This window comes from Mastomys coucha, unplaced genomic scaffold (genome assembly GCF_008632895.1).
Source record: "Mastomys coucha isolate ucsf_1 unplaced genomic scaffold, UCSF_Mcou_1 pScaffold5, whole genome shotgun sequence".
NCBI classification, from domain to species: Eukaryota; Metazoa; Chordata; class Mammalia; order Rodentia; family Muridae; genus Mastomys; species Mastomys coucha.
This window is the reverse complement of record NW_022196911.1, coordinates 55,013,876-55,035,689: the sequence shown is the minus strand read 5'-3', so window position 1 is coordinate 55,035,689 and position 21,814 is coordinate 55,013,876. Positions and strand designations below refer to the sequence as shown.

Genomic DNA, 21,814 nt, shown 5'->3' with positions numbered 1-21,814 from the left:
TTTTTAGTAGAATCTTACTCTGTAGCCCAGGCTGGTCTTGAATTTGCAGCAGTCCTGCTTCAGCTGCCTGAGTGTCATGGATTACAGATGTGAGTGATCACACCCAGCCGGAAATGCTCCTTTATTCTAGATGGTTAAGAAAAATGAAATAATGTTTTAATATTTATGTTACTAATCAATCGTCTATGAGGCAAAACAGTATTATCTTAAAATTTTGGAGTCTGAATTTTTTTCTAAAACCTGCCATAGTGAAATGTATAATGATTCAATACAAATTTCTTTATAGCTTTGTTTACTAGCGAAGTGCTTTAAACCTGCCCTTCCATATCTTGATGTGGATATGATGGATATCTGTAAAGAGAATGGTGCCTATGATGCAAAACACTTTCTGTGCTACTACTATTATGGAGGGATGATCTACACGGGGCTGAAGAACTTTGAAAGAGCACTGTACTTTTATGAGCAGGTAATTAGTTTTCTAAAGTTGTGGTATGGTTCTGAACTGGTGTGATACAGTCAGCAAGTGTTACATACTAGGAGAGATAAGGTCGAAAGACAGGCAGAGCCCTCATAATTGCACATGGGTTGTAAAATGAGTCACTTTGGAAAAGAAGTTGGTGATTAAGAGAAAACTCAAGATCTGGGGGTACAGTTTAGTGAAAGAGTGTTTACATTACTTGTTCAGGGTACTGGGTTGAATACCAACCCCCCAGAACAAACACAAAAACAATTACAATATTAAGCATTTGGCCTAGCAATTTTACTCCTAAAAATATATTCAAGAGAAATAAAAAGCACTGTCCACATAAAATCATGTAGAACCAAAAAGTAGGAATAACCTAGACTAATTATCAACTAACTAAAGAATGGATAATGTATTTCCACTCCATGGGATCTTTTTCAGCCATATAAAGGGGGAGGTACTGACCTCAGAACTGGAACACTGTATATTTATGATGCCTTTTATACAGTTGTCCAGAACAGACAAGTCCAGAGACAGAAAGTAGTGTATGGTTCTGTGAAGAAGTAAAAAATGACTGTTTATGAGTAGAGGTTTCTTTTTGAGAGACTTGGATGTTCTGGATTAGGTGACGATAATAGTATTGCGACCCAGTAAATGCAGTGGAAACCACCGAGTTATATACTTTAAAGGTAAAAATTTTGTACTCTGAGTTATATTTCAATAAAGCTGCCACAAGCCATGAATGCTACATTCTCAGGAGCTCAGTAGGTACTTCTTAAGTTCCAGGGTAGCTGTGGCCTGTACAGCAAGGGTCTATCTCAAAAATAAACCAGAGTGTTACAAGCCTAGCTGTAGGGGAGATGCCATGGTCACTGGTTTTCCCAGGGGACCAGTGCACTCTGGATACGCTGACCTCTACAGTTTTCCTAACTGTAGGAAACTTGGCTGCATAATTTGTAGTAGTAGAGAACTGTTCACACCCTCCCTTGTTTGTTTTAATCTTATAAAAAATAATGGCTAAACAGGTAAAGGCACTTGCCCAGACTCCTGACTGGAGTTTGATCCTAGAAACCCACATCATGAAGAGATAGCACTCCTGCAGCTGTGTTCTCTGACTCTAAATATTCACTGGTGTATACACAGGTGCCTACACATTGTAAATAAATAGATGTAATAAAACATCTTAATGATAATGCACATTTAAATTTCGTTGTTTTATAGTTAGAATGATACCTGTGGTCAGTTGATATTTCCTGTTGCTCTGTGCCGTATTTTCACACTGCTCCATCTTCTCTTGCTCAGGCTATAACTACTCCTGCCATGGCTGTCAGCCATATCATGTTGGAATCATATAAAAAGTATATTTTAGTGTCTTTGATATTACTTGGCAAAGTACAACAGCTGCCTAAATACACCTCTCAAATTGTGGGTAGATTTATTAAGGTAAGCTTTCAAAATAAAACTGATTTTCTTACATTCTGTATTACTTTATATAAAGACATTGTGACAATACAGTCTTGTAATTTTATTTTATGTTGACTTAGCTCTCCCGGCAACTTTTTTTTCCCCCCCGAGACAGGTTCTCTCTGTGTATCCCTGGCTGTCCTGGAACTCACTCTGTAGACCAGGCTGGCCTCGAACTCAGAAATCTGCCTGCCTCTGCCTCTCAAGTGCTGGGATTATAGGCATGTGCCACCACCGCCCGGCCCCAGCAACTTCTGATTAGCAAATGTGTATGGATTGTCTGAGGAGGGTCCAGGAGTCCACACTAGTAGCTGTTCCAGTCCATGACCATTGTTTCCCTTGTTAGTAGTAGTTGTTCTCAGGAGCCCATTTCCAGACAGTAAGTGTTTAAGCTCTTGCAAGGGCTAGGGTTACAGGTTGTATTAACTTATTCAAATGTTGGGCTGTCTTACTGAAGTTCTACTTAACTACTATCTTTTTCCAGTTCCCCCTGACAGCCAAGCTTTGGGACAACATTTAAAAAGCAAGACAAAGAGATTTATTTGTTTTTGTGGTTTTGTTTTTAAATGCATATAGAGAGGGCTGAGGAGCTAGAGCAGTTGATACAGTAGTGCTTGCTTGAGTTTGGTTCCTAGAACCCATGTGAAAAGTTGAGCAAGGTGAAACAGGTGGAACCTGGGGCTCACTGACCTTTGGTGAATCCCAGGCCCTGGTGGGGTGTGTCAGAAAACAGGTAGATGAAGCCAGGTGGTGGCGGCGGTGGCAGGGATGCAGAGACAGGCAAATCTGAGTTCAAGGCCAGCCTATAGTCTACAGAGCAAATTCCAGAACAGCCAGGGCTACACAGAAAAAAGCTGTCTCAAGGGAAAAAAAACGATGGACCTCTGGTATTTGGATAATATATGTTGACTGGGGGCATAGCACAGGCCTAGCATGCTCAAGACCAGAGGTTCGGTCCCCAGCACTGCAAAAATAGGTAAAACCTTATGAGTATGAAGTTTCTTTTTAAGTTGAGCAGTTGCAAAGAGTTATGATAACATCACTATCATAATACTAATATGAAGACCCAGTTGCAGTGGTGCACATCTTTAGTACTAAGGAGGTAGAAGCAGGCAGATCTCCATGACTTTGAAGTCAGCCTAGTCTACATAGTGAGTTCCAGGATAGCTGGTGCTCCACAGAGAGACCCTGTCTCAAGAAAAGAAACCCAAAGGACCATCATCATTTTAGGGCTGTAAGTCTTGTGTCATGTTGTTTGTTGACATATAGCCACCTACACTTTGCCTGAGAGCTCCTTGTGGCTTTCAAGACTCTTGACTGCCATGTTCCCTCATGAGGGGGAAGCCAGCGAAAAATGCCCTGTGGGAAAATGATGGGTGGGGTCTGTTTAGGGCAGCCATATTCAGAAAACCATAGAAAGCTACTGAGTTGTTCTAGTGGCTCCTGAGCAGACAGTAGACCTGGTGTAGGAGGAATGCCTTTGTAGAGTGATTGTCTTTGTAGCTCAGGCACTATTCCTAAGAATTAGTAAGTTACAGTAATGTGGATGTTAGGAACAAGACTAGTCAAGCTGTGTTTGAATCAGTTTCTGCCTGATGGGATTGTTCCAACTCTTTCAGTCATTTGGCTCTGTCCAGTTCCTTAAGGACGTAAGCAGATTGTTCCATGTGTGGCAAGGGGCAGTTGGCAATAATGAAAATTTTGCCTTCATTTTTCTTGTTTAACTTATCAGTACAAAAATTCCAGAACCACTGATAGAGAAAAGATGTGTGTCTTCACTGAATTATTGATAATAAATTACTCCATAGTGAATTTCTGTCCTTGGTCTAGAAAACCAGGGATTTGTGTTGGGTAAAGTGTAGCTTTATGGTAATATACAATGTAATTTCTGAATATACTGCTATAATTTTTTTCTCCCTCAAACATTTAGCCTCTCAGCAATGCTTACCATGAGTTAGCACAAGTTTATTCAACCAACAACCCATCCGAGCTGCGGAACCTGGTGAACAAGCACAGTGAGACGTTCACTCGAGATAACAACATGGGCTTGGTGAAGCAGTGCCTGTCATCTCTTTATAAGAAGAACATTCAGAGGCTGACAAAGGTGAGGCTCGTGCTGCCCCCGTAGCTGCTCTGCTCTTCATGGACCTGGTGCCCCTTTCTTTTCCTCTTGAGCACAGAGGAAGCAGGTACAGGATAAAGTGTGGCAGTTTCTACACTAAGAGAGAATCTGTTGCAGCTGGGTTCTTAGAAAGAGTTTGATTGATACCTTTTGGTCTTTTCAGGGCTAGAGCAGGGTATTTGAGAAGAGGAGCAGGTGAAGAGGAAGAAAGGTAGGAGATACGGCTACACTGGGAGGCAGAGAGGTAGCCCTGAAGGGGTGACCAGTTCCAAGTGGGGAGTCATGGGTGGCTAGTGATCGCTGGCCTTGACTCCTTGGCTGTGCTGATCTGTGCTTAGATTTGAGAAAACTGACATTACTGTGTAGGCCAGAGCTAGACAAGCCACATGTGCTTAAGTTGTAGGAGGGTAAGGGCGTTTTTATTTCCTATGTTGCCCAAGTAGATCTTAAACTCATGGTCCTCCTCCTTCGTGTCCAGAGTGCTAGAGTTACAGGTGTGTGTCACCATGTCCTGCTCTTCATCTTTATGTTCAGGGTTTCTGATGATAACAAAACACTTGCTGGGTCTAATGGCATGTGCGTGTAGTCCTAGCACCAGGAATACTGGTGAAGGGGGATTTCTTAAGGCTAGTCCAAGCAGTGTTACAAGACTGACTCAAGAGAAAAAAGAAATATGCTTTTTTATTAAATATTTGAACTGTAAAGCAAAACATAAATTAAATCCCTCATTTAAAAAGTGTATGCTGCAAGGAATAGGAATTTTACTAAGAAAAGCTTATATAGCATTTGACTTTTGGGTGAAGAGGCTGCTGTGACAGCTGGTGAGATGATGGGGATCCCGATGTTCCTAGGCTTGTGCCCACATCATCGGTAGCTGCTGGTAGGAAAGTGTAGGAGTGAAATCAGGCTGCAGCCAGGATGCCCATCTGACAAAGGCAGGAAGTGGTGATGGATGCTAAAGGAGAGTAGGGAGTTGAGTGGGTGGAGATGGACAGGCCATTGGGGACATGGGGTCTGGAGGAGAAGAGGGGACAGGGAACTCTCACTGATCAACATGAGGAGTCCCTCCCAATGGTCTAGACTCTAGAAAGACAAGGAACAGCTTCCTGCCTAAAAAAGAAACCAGCAAAGAATTAGTAAGAAGTCAATTTGTAAGGAAAATGAAGAATGTGACAAAGAAAAGCAACTCAGAAAAGTTGTACAACAAATGTAACCTGTCAACTAGACAGATCAACTTCAGAAATCTAATATGGTTGGATACGGTAGCATGTGCCTGTGACCCTGCACTTGGAAGGCAGAACTAAGCAGATCTCTGAGTTTAAGGCCAACTTAGTATACAGAGAGTTCCAGGCTAGTCAGGGCTACATAGTGAGATCCAGTCTCAAACAAAACAAAGAAGTCAATCTAATATATGCAGGTATTGCTATGAAAATCATCAGCCATAGTTTAATATTTCGAAATCATTAACAGCTTGTACTTTTGGGCTTGCAGTAAAATAAAATGTGTTTTGTAATCTAGATAGGATAATCCAGAACAAAATAAGCACACAGGTATAAAAATAAAAATTTAAAAATTATAAAAAACATAAAAATTTTAAGAAAAAAGAATTTGAACAAATAAACAGGGTCCTAAAGTGGTCTGGCCAGAGCTGAGGCAAGCAGCTTATTCATTGTGTCTGTGGTCCTTCATGGGCCAGTTCATGGTAGATGATAACAGACTGAGTTTATGAGCGCTGTTCTAGGTATCTATCTAGGGGAAGACCGCCATAAGGTGAGGTAGGCAGGGCAGCATTTCACCAAAGGGTGAGCCTATTGATGACAACTACACTTGACATCAGGTCCTAGTACCACAGAAATAGTAGCAGAAGAAAAAGAAGTTTCTAGCCACATGAAGCCTCTTTCTTACTAGCAAATCAAAATGAAGCTGTTCATAGAAGCCTCGGCAGATAGACTGTATGTGTATTGATGTTTGTGATGGAATTTCTATCTCAAGGTGGCCAGGTTCAGGAGTTCTATCTGCCTCATCCATTGTAGAGCAGTTACTTTCTGTCACTGTTTAGACATTGATTGGTTGGTTGTTTTTGAGACAAAGTCTCACTGTGTAATCCTTTATGGCCTAGAACTTGCCCATCAAGCTAGGCTAGCCTTGAATTCACAGAGATCTATCTGTCTGTCTCATCTTCCTGATTGGATTAAAGGTTTGTTCATCCATGCCTGGCTGGACATTAGATTTTTAGATTCCTCTCATGTCTCTTCTGTGTGTGTTTGTGAAGATAGTCATTTGTCATTAGGAGCATACTGTTCTCTCCAGTTCTTTTCCTCAGTATGTCCTGAACCTCATTTCCGTGGCAACCTAAGCCTATATCATATAGATACTTAACTGCAAGCACTCTCACTAACCCTAGTGGAAATATAATCAGTATAGTTTTACTTACGCTTTCCTAATGTTAGAATGAGTATTTGCCTATGATGAATGGACTTTGGTTTCCTTTTTGACGTTTAAATAGCCCTTGATCTTCTCACTTCTGAAACTTGATCTGTTTTTTATTCCCTTATGAAAATGCTGCATATGTATAGGGAACTGACTGTCTCATTACTCTGCCAGAGAGCAACAGCTAAGATCACTGGTTTTATTCATTTCAAGTTGTTGAAAAAAGTGTGTGTGTGTGTGTGTGTGTGTGTGTGTGTGTGTGTGTGTGCATGTGCGTGAGCACCTGTACACATCAGTGTAAAGCAGAGAACAGTTCATGAGAACCAGTTGTCTCCCTCCACCGTTAGGGTGTAGGGACTGAACTCGGTTGTCAGACTGGCTGCAGGAAGTTGTACTCTGAGCTGTCTGGTCAGCAACAAGTCATTTTCATGAAGAAAATGTTATTTTATGTATCAATAGAAAGACTACGGAACACGTTTAGTTCATAACTTTTCTCATTTCTACATGTGACTAATTGCCTTCTGATTTTCAGACCTTTTTAACACTATCACTACAAGACATGGCCAGCCGCGTGCAGTTATCTGGGCCTCAGGAGGCAGAGAAATACGTTCTACACATGGTACGTGTACTTTAAAATGTTAACTAGTAGATTTCTTATTTTTATAAAAGCAGTAGGTGTTCGTTGTGGAAAAAAATAAGAGGTTTAAAAAAATCAAACAGTGTCAATCACTGTTGACATTTTGGTCTATTTCCTTATAGTAAGATTTCCCAGTCGTGGCTGCATGAGACTTGTAACTTTATAAAGAGAAAAACTTTATAAAGATGATTTAGCTCACATTTTGGATCCAGTGTGTGGTGTCACTGGTCTAGCTTTTGGTGAAGGTAGCACATCATGACAAATGCACAGGAGCAAATCATAACCAGTCCCCTCAGAGCTACACTCCAGGACCCTCCCATTGGCTTCACCTCCAAAAGTCTTCTAAGTAGTTCTACCCAGAAGACAAAGCTTTCAGTCACAATGAATCCTTGGGGACACTCAGATAGTTAAATGTACTTGTGTGGCCGGGCAGTGGTGGCGCACACGGGAGGCAGAGGCAGGCGGATTTCTGAGTTCAAGGCCAGCCTGGTCTCTACAGAGTGAGTTCCAGGACAGCCAGGGCTACACAGAGAAACAATGTCTCCAAAAAAAAAAAAAAAAGTATGTACACCATGCCTGTATCTAGTTTTTATTCCTTATTTACTATATTTAAGTCACTTGAAATATCCCTGAAACATTTCATATAAACAAAGCATAAAGTAGTTCTGTTATGTTGGTTGATCTGTGATAGGATCTTTCTACTGCTCAAGTATGGATGCTGAAACAACCCTCAACATCAACAAAGTCTTCCCTCCCTAACCCTCTAACGCCCAAATGTTACCTGATCCAATGAGCTCTGATGTTGTTGACCTATATTCTGAGTCAAGTTCCAAACATGATTGTGGACATTATCAGTCTGGCTGCATGTGGAGTAGCACTGGCTGCATGTGGAGTAGCATTGACGAAGTGCAGGACAGGCTTTCACATGCTGACACCAACTTAAAGCATAGAGATCAGGGATAGAGATACTGCTCAGAGGTTAAGAGGACTTGGTACTCTTCTAGAAGACTTGAGTACAGAACCCATGTTGGGCACCTCATACTGCCTATAACTGTAGCTGGCCTCCAAGGGTACCTGAGCACAATGCATCACTTACACAGACATAGACACATAAATAAAAGGAAACCTTCAAGCCAGGCAATGATGGGGCATGCCTTTAATCCCAGCACTTGGGAGGCAGAGGCAGGCAGGTTTCTGAGTTCAAGGCCAGCCTGGTCTACAGAGTGAGTTCCAGGACAGCCAGGGCTACACAGAGAAACCCTGTCTGGGAAAAGACAAAGCCTTCATGTGGTTGTTGGGAATTGAATTTTTAGGACTTCTGCTCACTCCGGTCAACCCCACTTGCTCAGTCCCTGCTTGCTCCAGCCCAAAGATTTATTTACTACTATACATAAGTACACTGTAGCTGACTTCAGACACACCAGAAGAGGGTGTCAGATCTCGTTATGGGGGGTTGTGAGCCACATGTGGTTGCTGGGATTTGAACTTAGGACCTTCTGAAGAGCAGTCAGTGCTCTTACCCGCTGAGTCATCTCACCAGCCCCCGAGAACTCTGAATTCTAATTAGTATGCTTTGCATTGGAGCTGCTATCTTATTAACACTGTCTACTGTCCCTTCCAAGTCAAGGAACAGCCATGTTAGGTAGCTCAGTTGCATTCTCACAAGTAGGCCAGACATTAGTCACACTGCAAATCTGAGCACAAGTGGCTTTTGCTACATCCTGGCAATCAGGAGCATGAAGCAGGAAGGTTCTGTATGTGAGTGTCAGCTTTGATCCACTTGGCATCTATAATGATATTTAGCATGTAACATTTAGAAAACACTGAATAAATAAATAAATTAAAATACACATGTAATTGAGCTGGAGATATGGCTCAGAGATTAAGAGGACTTGCTCTTCCAAAGGACCTAGTTTTGAGTCCTATCACCGACATGGTGGCTCACAGCCATCTGTACTTCAGTCTGATGGGTACCCTCCACAGGCAAAACATCCATACATGTTTTGTTGTTTTGTTTTGAAAGTAGCCAGAGCCAGGCGGTGGTGGCACACGCCTTTAATCCCAGCACTTGGGAGGCAGAGGCAGGTGGATTTGTGAGTTCAAGGCCAGCCTTGTCTACAGAGTGAGTTCCAGGACAGCCAAGGCTATACAGAGAAACCCTGTCTCAACCACCCCCCCCCCCCCAAAAAAAAAAAGAAAGAAAGTAGCCAGGCCTGTGATTCCAGATCTCAGTGTCTGAAGCAAAGGGTCACAAGTTTGAAGCATGTCTGCACAACACAGCAAGACTTACGCATTGCTTTTTAATCTTTAGTTATATCCACCCCTTTATGTTCAGGTCTAAATTTTCATGGTTTCCTATCTTTTTCTTTCTTCCTTCCTTTTTTTTTTTTTTTTTTAGATAGAAGATGGAGAAATTTTTGCAAGTATTAACCAGAAGGATGGTATGGTCAGTTTCCATGATAATCCTGAAAAGTATAATAACCCAGCCATGCTTCATAACATTGATCAAGAGGTAAGCATGTTGATTGGTTTGGGCATTTTTGAAAGGTGATTAAACTGCTGTGTTGGAATGCTCATGTGCTCCAGGATAGCCTGTTTATCAGTAGTTCCCAGCCTGAACACATAAGGGTCTGCTGGAAACTCTTCTAGATTGACTGAGTGGCTAAACTAAATGGGAAGTTAGATTTCCCAAGTAGATTACCAAAATGTACTTTTAACTCCAAAGCCATTCAAAGGATGTAGTATTTTACCTCTGCTTTACCACAGTTGCCAGTGTGTGGACTTGTTTCTGTGGGTGTCCAGGCGAAAGAGCAAAAGGTACCTCCCATGTCTGCAGCAGCAGCAGCAGTGTCCCGGGTGTCTGGAGGGGTACCGTGTCAGCAGATGGCCACAGCTATGTATGTGGCCTGCGGCCCTTGAGTGTTGCTTTGGGTTCTGGGAATGAGCTGCTTCATCTAGACTGTGTGTTTCTTACATTGAAGGAAGGAAATGAGTGAGTTATGTGTGATTGCCTGTTTCTTTGAGCCTGGTGCAGATGATCTATTCCAAGGCCAACCTTAAGTAGCAGGACACCAGAACCAACAGCAAAATTCCTAGGTTAGATGAGAATAGAGATGGCTCAGCAGTCAAGGACACTGGCTGCTCATCCAGAGGACCTGGGTTTCATTCCCAGCACCCATAAGGCAGCTCACAGCCATCTGTAAACCCAGTTCTAGGGGATCTGATGCCCTCTCCTGACTTCTGGAGACACTGCACAGATACCGTTCACTTAGTGCATTTAAGTACTCATACATGTTTTTTTTTTAAAAATCCCAAGAATCCCAAAAAAGGCCCCGTGGTAATATAAAATGCACTCCCTACATTACTTTCTTGTGGTTTAAAAAATACAATGTAAAAAGTAGAACTTAATCACTACTCTTTTTTATAATTTGTGGATATCAAAATGTCACCTAAAGTGATAACCTTAGTTTGGGGACTGGCAAAAAATGACTCAGTGGGTAAAGCATGTGCTGGCAAGCCTGAGGACCTGAGTTCAGTTCCTGGGACCTCCATGGTGGGAGGAGGCCTGATACCTGCAAGTTTTCCCCTGACCATGTGTCTGTCTGTTTCAGTGAGAAGGATGCTAATGGGATTGTCTGCTGGTATTGTTTCAACTAGGGTGTTAGACATATAGTACACAGAACCCCCTTTGTTTGTTTGTTTGTTTGTTTTGAGTTTGGGGAGTGGGTGAGGCAGGGTTTTTCTATGTAGATCTGGCTGTCCTGGAACTCACTTTGTAGACTAAGCTGGCCTCAGGAACTCAGATATCCACCTGTATCTGCCTCCTGAGTGCTAGGATTAAAGGTGTGTGCCACTAACTCCTGGCTCATGTATTTTCTCTTGAATCCAAATATTTTGACTTCATAACCTCCTAGCTGAGGGGTTTCAGATCAGTGACTAAGTTTCTAGCCCCCCACTAATAGTCGGTTACAGATGTGAGTAACCAAAGCCTATTGCTAACTATGATTATATGGCTCTTGCACAGATGTTAAAATGCATAGAGCTGGATGAGCGACTGAAGGCCATGGACCAGGAGATCACAGTGAACCCCCAGTTTGTTCAAAAGGTAAACAGGGTTCTCCTCATTTGAAATGGGTGGAGAAGGAAGAATATTACAATAGGGACAAGAACTTGGTTTCATTTTTTTAAGTGTAAAGTTGCTCCATTGTTCTTGAAAACCAGGACCTATAAATTCACAGAAAAACCTTTTAAAATATGTTCAGGAACTGCCTCTACGTATGCTTAGGGAAGGCCCAGGTTGCCTGTGGTTATTTTGTGGTTCCTGCAGAGACAGGCTGGGTAGCTGGCATGCTGCTTTCACAAGAGTCCTCTTGATGGTGTTGATCACAAACACACCACTTTGCTTTCTCCTTCACAGAGCATGGGCTCACAAGAAGATGACTCAGGAAACAAGCCCTCCAGTTACTCTTGAAACTCACTCCCATCCTGAAGTAACAGAGCATTGGCTGGCAAGTGTGAAGAGGGCAGCAGGAAACACCATGCTGGTTCCATGCCGGTTCCTCCTGGACAGTCAGAAATTCAGTTTTAACATCTTCAGTCCTATTGCTTTCAGAAAACCATTCTCTGCAAAGAAAGAAAAAAAATCCTACTTTAGAGTCTGTTGTGGATTTATTTATCCTCAGATTATTGTTATTGCATTAAAGTTACCTTTTTGTTTAATCCCTTGAATGTTAATGTGTGTTCTCTCACTTTTTTCCCTTCTACAAAGGTTACAATGGTACATTTCATTGTGAATAGAATAATTGGCTGGGAGCTCGAGGTCTACACTGAAGCATTAGAATCCCCTTTGCAGTGGTAGGTGGTTGTAAACTGAGACGCTGTTGGCTCTTCTTACCCCTGAGGTGTGTAGTTTCTGCCATCTCAAGGCTTTCCCCCTTTTTAAATTTTCTTTGTGGTTTTGGTTCTTCAAGACAGGATTTCTCTGTGTAGCCCTAGAACTCACTCTGTAGACCAGACTGGCCTCGAACTCAGAGATCTGCCTGCCTCTGCTTCCCAAGTGCTGGTATTAAAGGTATGCACCACCACCACCTGGCTCTTATTTTCTTTTTAAATCATGTTTTATTTTGTGTATGCATATACTTGGGAGAGTTATTCTTCTACCTTGTGAATCCTGGAGAATAAACTCAGTCTGGGTTGACATTCAGTGCCTTTACCCATTGAACCATTTAACAGCCCCTTTTCTTCTTGAAACCACCCTCAGGTACTTTGCAGGTTTTTAGATTTTGTTACTAGCCCCATTACGCTTTGGACCTGAAGTCACTGAGCTAGCTCTTTACAGTGGGAGCATTGGTGCACTGTGGTCAGATTAAAGCGCATTAAGTTTGGTGTAGTGTGATGGCTCAATGGGTAAGCGCCAGCATAAGGACCTAAGCTTAAATCCCCAGTATCCATGTACAAAGCTGCCAATTGCTGTGTGTTCTGTAACCACAGCAAAGACAAGTGGTTCCCACTGTGGTTGTCACTGGCCAACCAGCCTAGCCAAAATGGTGAACTTTTAGCTCAGCCAAAGGCCTCTAGAGTAAGGTCGAAAGTGATGGACGAGATAGATACTCAATGTCTTTCTGTGGTCTCCACTGCATCCACATGGGCACACATGTGTAACACACAGATTTTTAAAAACGTTTTAAAAACATAGTCTTTAAAAAATGTTTCCCAGATTGGTGAGGTGGCTCCGCAGATAGCACTGTGTAGTCTGACGGTAGGAATCCCTACAAACAAGGGGAGGGAAAGACCTGCCTCTCCTGAGTTGCCCTCACTTCCACACTAGCGCTGTGGCAGGTGCGTGATAATCACACATGCTGTGTGATAATATGTTTTCTTTATTTAGGGCATGGGGAGGGGAGTTAAGAGGGTAGCAGAGGAAGAGAAAGGCAGAGTAGATAAGTGGAGGCTGGCCATGACCACGTGGGGGAGGGGGAGGAAGGGAATGGGGAGCAAGGGGGCAAGAAGCAAGAGAGAGGCAGGAGTAAGAGCAAAGGATAGTACATTTTAGAAGACATAGATCATGTTAGTCTCGGTGTTAACTCTTGGATTTGTACAGAAGTAATACTATTAAATATTATATAGATTATATAAATATTCTCTAAATAATGAAAAAGTACAATGATGAAACATTCACCTAGCTTGCATAAAGCCCCAGACTCCATCACTAGCACGAAACACAGTTGTTTTTTTTTCTTTAAAAATGCCTATCAGGCCATGGGTCTGACTGGGTAGACGGGTACTTCTGGGTCTGACTGGGTAGATGGGTACTTCTGCGGGAGCCTAATGAACCGAGTTCAAATTACAGGATCCACATAGTGAAAGGAGAGAACGGGCTACTGTAGCTTATCCTGTGACGTTTGCCTGCGCACCATGTCAGGTGCCCCTCCCACCAGACGTCCTAAGTTTTATTTTTCTCACTAGCATGTGTTTTGAGACAAGGTCTCATTCCATTGCCCTGGCTGGCTGGGAAGTAACATGTAAACCATAATGGCCTTGAACCTTACTTAAACATAGTGGTCTTCTTGCCTCTGCCTCCTACTTTGCAGGATTAAAGGCATGTGCCACCACACCTGGCTCACTAGTATTCTTTCCAAGTTATTTGGCAAATGACACCTTTGTTATTTATTTATTTATTTATTTATTTATTTATTTTGGTTTTTTGAGACAGGGTTTCTCTGTATAGCCCTGGCTGTCCTGGAACTCACTTTGTAGACCAGTCTGACCTCAGAAATCCACCTGCCTCTGCCTCCCAAGTGCTGGGATTAAAGGTATGCACCACCAGTGCCCGGCTGGGTTTTGCTTTTTGTTTTTTAGTTTTAAGGAAATATTTGAACTGGTGGAATGCCTAAGTGTGTAAGCTACCAAACCTGATAACCTGAGTTCAATCTCAAAACCTACATGGTGGAAGGAGAGAACATGTTCACTGACACACTCACACAGTAGCCTGCTTGCATATGCACATACATAACTATGTATGTGAGTACACTGTCGCTTTCTTCAGACACACCAGAAGAGGGCATCAGATCCCGTTACAAATGGTTGTGAGCCACCATGTGGTTGCTGGGAATTGAACCCAGGACCTCTGGAAGAGCAGCCAATGCTCTTAACCACTGAGCCATCTCTCCATTCCCCCCAAAAAATATTTCTTAAAAATTGAGCCGGGCGGTGGTGGCGCACGCCTTTAATCCCAGCACTTGGGAGGCAGAGGCAGGTGGATTTCCGAGTTCGAGGTCAGCCTGGTCTACAAAGTGAGTTCCAGGACAGCCAGGGCTATAGAGAGAAACCCTGTCTCGAAAAACCAAAAAAAAAAAAAAATTGAAACTCTTAAACTTTTTTTTTTCCATGCAAAAGCAAGAGGTTTATTTTCTGGTGCATTGGGGTCAGCCTTCAATTATTCCCTCAAGGTGAGTGTATTAGCCAGGGTTTCTATTCCTGCACAACATCATGACCAAGAAACAAGTTGGGGAGGAAAGGGTTTATTTGGCTTACTTCCACATGGCTGTTCATCACCAAAGGAAGTCAGGACTGGAACTCAAGCAGGTCAGGAAGCAGGAGCTGATGCAGAGGCCATGGAGGGATGTTACTTACTGGCTTGCTTCCCCTGGCTTGCTCAGCCTGCTCTCTTATAGAGCCCAAGACCTCCAGCCCAGGGATGGCACCACCCACAAGGGGCCCTACCTCCTTGATCACTAATTGAGAAAATGCCCCACAGCTGGATCTCATGGAGGCACTTCCCCAACTGAAGCTCCCTTCTGTGATAACTCCAGCCTGTGTCAAGTTGACACACAAAACCAGCCAGTACAGTGAGTTACTAAGAAGGTGACCCCAAATGGCTATCACAGCAGTTTTTATACTTTTTAGGGGCACAGGTTACATCAGCAAGGTTACAGTTCAAACTTACTGGCTAACTCTTAAACTTTCAAATTCCTGTAATGTGGATCTATACTGGCAGGTCGTCTGGATGTGATAAGCCCCAGTGGCTCCTGTGGACTCAGGTTCTCTTCCATTAGAACTGCTTGAGCTGACATCCCTTTGGCTTGTGCATACCTGTGTTTTGGAAAGAGGACATATTTAAAGGAAATTTGTCTTTTGTGTAGTGAATTATGGAATTGGGGGTTTATCTTGGGTCTGTTTGTTGTTGCTGCTGCTGCTGTGTTGTTGTTGTTTTTAAATGGTGTTCTGCCTGTGTGAGGGCATCAGATACCTGGAACTGGGACAGTTGTGAGCTGTCATGTGGGTGCTGGGAATTGAACCCGGTCCTCTGGAAAAACAGCCAGTGCTCCTAACCCCATCTCTCCAGCCCCCTTTTTGAGGAGTTCCCCTGGAGCCACTTTTTTCCCCCAATATTTAGTTATGGGTTTGCAATCTTCTTTGTTCCTCTCCTAACTCCAGCTCCTTTGACCAACTTGATGGTCCGCAGGTTTCATGCCTTGCTCACTGAAAGAGCATTTAGGACTTCACACCTGTTGGCCTGACAGGTGGCTTCTGAAGCTTGTGTCTCTCGGCTCTGGAGCACTATCCGCACATTTATCCGCATCCCTTGTTAAGATGGCCTTAGATGTCTGTCCTTCGGGGTAACTCTCTGAAGCAGATTCCTTTGTGAACATGCTGACTCGTGAATGCCTGTAGCATTTGTATGATGCCAGAGGTTGGCAAGTTTGTACTTAGGGAATTAGAGGTGTTGCTGATATCCAAGATGAGGTCTTGGGTGACTGTTGATTAGTGGAATTACCAGTTCTCTGAGGAGTTTTGCAAGTTTGTCACTCCACAGTGATCTCAAATGTTAAAAGTTTAGGTTAGAACCACTCACGAATTGCCCTCAGAATCCAGTATCTGCACTACGTTTGTGTTTCTATTTGGATTTGTGCCAAATGAAGCAATCAAGGAGCCTGACTTTGATTAAAAGTTACAGGAACTACAGGGCCTGGTATACAGGCTGCTGAGCAGGGTGAGGCAGAAGGATCACAAGCACAGGCCAACTTGAGTAATTTAATGTCACCCTGCCTCAAAACGTACAGCGTGAGTTGAGGTGTAACTCATTGGACAAGCCCAGGACATATTCTGCTCTGACCCCCAGCACTGACAATAAATAAATAAATAAACAAACAAATGGTAAGACCCATGAGTAAATATGCTTGGTTCAGTTTGAAAAATACTGGTATTCCTGGGACGAGGGTAAGAACTGTATCCAGGAGGACAGCGGATGCTTTTTTTCTCAGCCTGCACTCACTAAGACTCCAGCATGCAGGCTGCATGAGTGCTCCTGGGGTGCACGTGCATTGTATATGCAGCACATCTCACTTGGGCCATGCCACATTTCCACATACCCACTGCGAGAAGCACTTGTCTAGGTGATGAAGACACCATAGTTAAGGATTCATCCCCGAAGGGGCTCACCTTGCTTCTGAGGAGGCTTGGCAATGATAAAGCAATGATACGCTATTTATTAGTCGTCATTATTTCAGCTGAGAAACAAAAGCAGGAGCTAGCATTGGCTGTGCCTCTGATCCTCTCTGGGATGCATTCAGGTGTTCGTTCATAGAGGGCCCAGCCTTAACCTGCTTCTGGCCTAACCCTTCTTACCCTCCAGAGCAAGCTTGTACTCTGGGTCCCACCAGGCACATGCTATTGTGTTGTTCACTAATTTCCTCCAAGTAAGGAGCTGTTTTTGGAGATAAGGGCTCAATGGGTAGCCTTGGCTGGCCTGGAATTGACAGAAGTCCACCTGCTTCTGCCTCCTGTGCACACCACTACATCTGACCTCCAATCAGTTCTTGTAAACTTCTTGCCCCTTAATTGTTTATTCTGTAGGTAAAGGTCTACGGTAGGTGAATGAGGCTTGGTGGTCTACCTTGGAGCATGTATTCACAGTACTGAGGACTCAGGCATCTGGGGTAGACAGGACAGATTGAATTCTTTTCTTCTCAAGATAGGATGTAGTGCCACACTCAGGAAGCTAAGACAGGAAGTTCCCCACAAATTCAAGGCCAGTGTAAACTATAGTGATTTCCAGGCTAGTGAGCTACACCCTGGTACCCTTCCTAAAAACCAAAACACCCAAAAAGTATAATTAGAAAGTAAAGCAAGCAGGCCAGAAAATGGTTTAGTATTGTTTCTTCTCATGCGCAAAGCTTTGGGTTCAATGTCAACACAGCATAAACTGGGCATGTTGATAAAAGATTAGAATTTAGAGGTCATATTGGCTACATAGTGAATTAAGGCTAGCCTGGGTTACATGAGACCTTGTTTTGAAAAATAGATATGCAGGGGATGGAGCGATGGCTCAGCGGTTAAGAGCACTGGCTGCTCTTCCAGAGGTCCTGAGTTCAATTCCCAGCAACCACATGGTGGCTCACAACCATCTGTACTGGGATCTGATGCCCTCTTCTGATGTGTTTGAAGACAGTGACAGTGTATTCGCATATATAAAACAAATAAAATCTTTTAAAAAAGAAAGAAAAAAGAAAAGTAGATATGCATGCACACATACACAGGTGACAAGATTTCTGCAGCCCTAGATAGGTCCAGTGTGGTTAGATCTTGTGCTGAGATGTTCCCCCCAGCTGGAGCTGAGCCTGATAGCCACCAGGATTACAGAGTGACTCTCAGGCCTTCACATACATCCCTGTTCTTTCCTCCAGCCTGTGTGGGAGGCAAGGGTAAGACTCCAGCCTCATCTGTTGTGCTCTGGATGGTATTGGTTTCCCTTAGAAGCAGACTAGCCCAATGACATCTGGGAGTTGTTGACCCCACAGCTTCTGATTCTCATGCTCTGTAGATAGACCAGGCATTGAGGCCTCAAAGTTGAGCTTCCAGGAACTGACTTTGTCATTGCTAAATAAATTTCTGTGCCAGGCTTTTTGCCAAAAAGGAAAGTAAAAAAAAAAAAAAAGAAAAAAGAAAAAAAGAAAAATATTGGCATTAAGTATTCTCTAGGAAACAGTTGGAGCGGGGAATTGGAACAGCAGCTCAAGGGTAGGAGCACTTGCTGTTCTTGCAGAAGACCTGGGCTTGATTCCCAGCACGGATACAGCAGTTCACAACCATCCAACTCCAGTTCCAAAGGAGCCAAGACCCTCTTCTGGCTTCTGTGGGCTCCAGGCATGCACATAGTACACATATACATATGTGCAGGAAAATATTCATACACATAAAAAATCTTTTTTTTTTTAAATCACCTTCATAGAATTGGTGACTGAGCGAGAGGTGCTGAGAAAGTCAGCAGTGGCCCAGCTGGAGTGGATTTTACTGAAATAGCCAGTAATAGCCCTCCTCTGTCATCATGGAAATAAAGATAATGTGAATAAGCAGTAGACTTTGGGAAGCAATAGCAACAAGGTGGCTACAGCCATTCAACCAAGGTTGTTGCAGTTATCTGCCTCTGTTCCCTGTTTCTTGTGTATTCCAGGCCTGCCTGAACTCCTGACTTTCCTGCCTTCCTCAGCCTCTAATTGCTGGAATTGTGGTATGTTTTACCACCCCAGGAGTGATGTGGTACTATGGGTACAACCTAAGGCTATTTTGCATCCTAAGCAAACACTCTCCCAGCTAAGCCACATACCTAGCTCCTTGTTCGTTTTTGTCTTGTTTTATTTGTGAGACAGTGTTTCTCATCCAAGTCCTGACCAGGCCTGACTGCTTAGCTCCCCGAGATCAGATGAGATCAGGGCTTGTTCAGGATGGTATGTGTGGCCATAGACTAAGACAGTGTCTCGTGTCACACAGGTTGTCTCAGATTTCACCCCCTGCTCCTCCTTGCCTTCACATGCCCAGCCATATTGATGGCAAAAGTAGCATTAAGTCTGAGAGTGATGCTTCATGCCTTTAATCTCAGTACCCAGGAGGCAAAAGTGAGGGGACTTCTGTGGGTTTGATGCCAGTGTGGTCTACATAGTGAGACCCTGTTTCAAAAACAAAACTGTAAAACTAGAATTCCAAATCACTTCGATTTGCCCAGAAATTATCTGTAACAAACTCTTAAACAAGTAAGCTGAGTCCAATCATTAAGGGTAGGTACGTCCCCCCAGTAGAGAGCTTTTCAACACTTTTATGATAAGTGGAAAAGGAGCAGAAGAGAGTAGTGAATGGTAGGTAGTTGGCTAACCACTATGGCTCCCTTCGGGTTGCACCGGAGACCCGCCCAGGAGCTATCTGGATTTGGAAATGGAAGACACATGCACACACACACACACACACACACACACACACACACACACACACGTCAGTAAATTTTTGACATGCAACGACTAGCTCAAAGGTTGGGCACTTCTAAATCTTCCCCTGCTTGCAAACGCACCAGGGCCATCCACAATAGAATATAAGCAAAACCCCACCGGTCTCAGCAGAAAGGGAAAAGACGTAGTTTGCTCTGGAGCCATTTTGAGTGGCCTGGGGACACAGATGTAGATTACTCCAAATGAAATGTTCCAATGTGTAAGCACTTTTATAGTTTTTGTTTTATATTTCTGTTTGCTTGTTTGTTTGTTTTCCAAGACAGGGTTTCTCTGTATAGCCCTGGCTGTCCTGGAACTTGCTCTGTACACCAGGCTGGCCTTGAGCTCAGAGATCTGCCTGCTTCTGCCTCCCAAGTGGTGATAAAGGCATGTGCCACTCCTGCCTAGCTCAAATTTTATAGTTTTACAGAAGAAAGAAAATCAAAAGTCATAGCAAGTTTAAAATACAATGGCTGGTACCTCAGGCTGGTACAACTAGGTGGGGGAGCTTTCCTGTAGGCTCAAGATGCTAGGTGAACTTTTGAATTGGCAAGTTAATACACTGTACGTTTTTTTTTTTGTTGTTGTTGTTTTGTTTTTTAAGATTTATTTATTACTATACATAAGTACACTGTGGCTGTCTTCAGGCGCACCAGAAGAGGGCATCAGATCTCATCACCGGTGGCTGTGAGCCACCATGTGGTTGAACTCACAACCTCTTTGGAAGTGCAGTCTGTACTCTTAATGGCTGAGCCATTTCGCCAGCCCCCTGTACAAGGTTTTTATTTGTTCTGACACGGAGGTAGGCAAGGAATGGCTGTTCCAGAGGGCTGGCTAGAACTAGCTCAAGATAAGGCAACTAGCTTTTGGGTCTGCAACATGCCTGTTTGTCCACTGGTACTGACATTCTAATGAGCCAACCAGTCTCCAAAGACAAGCTCCTTTTGAGTTGGGAAGTCTCCTATGGCTGAGGCATCTGTGGAAAGCTTGCTTCAGTTGGCCTCTGGGACTGGATCAGTGGGTGCAGGCAAAGGGGTACATTCCCACCTCAGCCTCCAAGGCTTCTCAATGACTGCAGAAAGTAGCTGCCTCAGCCTTAGAGACCTGGGGGAGCCAGTGGGGAGATGCACACTCCTGCTGCCCGCTCAGTGACCTCCAGACTCACTCTGTATTGACCGGTTTTGGTTAGCTGCCCACATCCTCTGATTGCTTTCCAGGATAACAGTTCTCAGAGCCATAGTCAGAGCTGACCTGTCCTTCATAACATTCCATTGCTATGGGCAGTTCCAACTGGTTTCATTTATATCCTGAGTGGCAATCTGTTTAAAGCTATTTTATCCTGTTTAAGATTGTTCTTTTTTTTTTTTTTTTTTTTTTTTTTTTTTGGTTTTTCGAGACAGGGTTTCTCTGAGTAGCCCTGGCTGTCCTGGAACTCACTTTGTAGACTAGGCTGGCCTCGAACTCAGAGATCCACCTGCCTCTGCCTCCCAAGTGCTGGGATCAAAGGCGTGCGCCACCACCGCCCGGCGTGTTTAAGATTGTTAACTCCTAGTTGACATGTATCTGCTTTCTTATTCGGCTGTGTGCTTACTCTATTCTTGGAGGAGGGTGGGGAAAAACCTTGAAGACCGGAGATGACTCACAGTATTAGGAATTGGTAAAAAATAAACACACAAATGACAATACCTAACACTGTAACTCCACCCTTAATCTTTACCAGGTAGTAAACAAAGTTACAGAACACAAGTTTGCAATTTTTGTTTCATTTTTTTTCTCCTGCTCCCTCTCCAACAAAACAGGAAAGCTGAAATACAGAGAAAGAAATCAGATCCCAGTGATTTGAAAAACAAACAGATACCAACTACTTCTACTCATCTGAAGCTTCCCCACTTCCTGATAGCCACATTCGGGGCTTCCTCCTGGACCGCCAGTATAGTGTGCATAGCAGAGGCTGGCTGCTGCGTACAGTTGGCAGCATTAGTTACAGGGACAAGCCCAGAGCCGTATTCTCGCGTCTTCAAGGACCCATGGTATGCACTAATAGCTTTAAAAATCAGTTTTAAGTAGTTAAACAATATTCCGTCCCTCACTCCTAAACTGGGAACCAAACCAGGGCTTAGAAAAAACAACCAACCCCACAACCCATGACCTCTTTTGAAAGCTAATTTGCAAAGAAAGGTCCCGCTCAGATTGAGCCGCGCACTTGCTTGGTTCTGCTTTGCTCTGTACCCCTCCTCCCTCCCAGGACCTGTCCGCACCTTCCACTTCTCACGAAGGGGAGACGGTGTCTCCGATCGGCAACTTAACAGGCGGGGAGTGGAGCCACAAGAACTCACAGAGCCCAGAGGAAATTTTTGTACTTATGTTTTCTCTTCTGTAGGGACGGGGCATGGGCTGACTAATTCTCTCTGACTTTTTTGAAATGTTAGTCTTGACGTCAC

The 21,814-nt window shown here is 43.6% G+C and overlaps 1 protein-coding gene, 1 long non-coding RNA gene and 1 pseudogene across 3 annotated transcripts in view; 2 read left to right on the top strand and 1 right to left on the bottom strand.

Annotated features, from left to right (window-relative positions):
* Cops3 (COP9 signalosome subunit 3) overlaps nucleotides 1–11,844 on the top strand; it is a 23,704-nt gene extending 11,860 nt beyond the window's left edge. For both annotated transcript variants that reach the window (XM_031350893.1, XM_031350894.1), the window contains 7 exons: nucleotides 287–466; nucleotides 1,766–1,906; nucleotides 3,858–4,031; nucleotides 7,012–7,098; nucleotides 9,515–9,628; nucleotides 11,141–11,221; nucleotides 11,534–11,844. In XM_031350893.1, the coding sequence (XP_031206753.1) occupies nucleotides 287–466; nucleotides 1,766–1,906; nucleotides 3,858–4,031; nucleotides 7,012–7,098; nucleotides 9,515–9,628; nucleotides 11,141–11,221; nucleotides 11,534–11,587 (831 nt within the window). In that variant the 3' untranslated portion in view covers nucleotides 11,588–11,844. The remainder of the gene's footprint in view (nucleotides 1–286; nucleotides 467–1,765; nucleotides 1,907–3,857; nucleotides 4,032–7,011; nucleotides 7,099–9,514; nucleotides 9,629–11,140; nucleotides 11,222–11,533) is intronic.
* LOC116079491 lies at nucleotides 1,305–1,451 on the top strand (annotated as a pseudogene).
* Nucleotides 11,287–21,814, bottom strand: LOC116076869. The gene is made up of 2 exons (XR_004113116.1): nucleotides 21,632–21,814; nucleotides 11,287–11,739 (listed from the first exon to the last, which is right to left on the bottom strand). It is a non-coding gene; the product is annotated as an uncharacterized LOC116076869 (long non-coding RNA).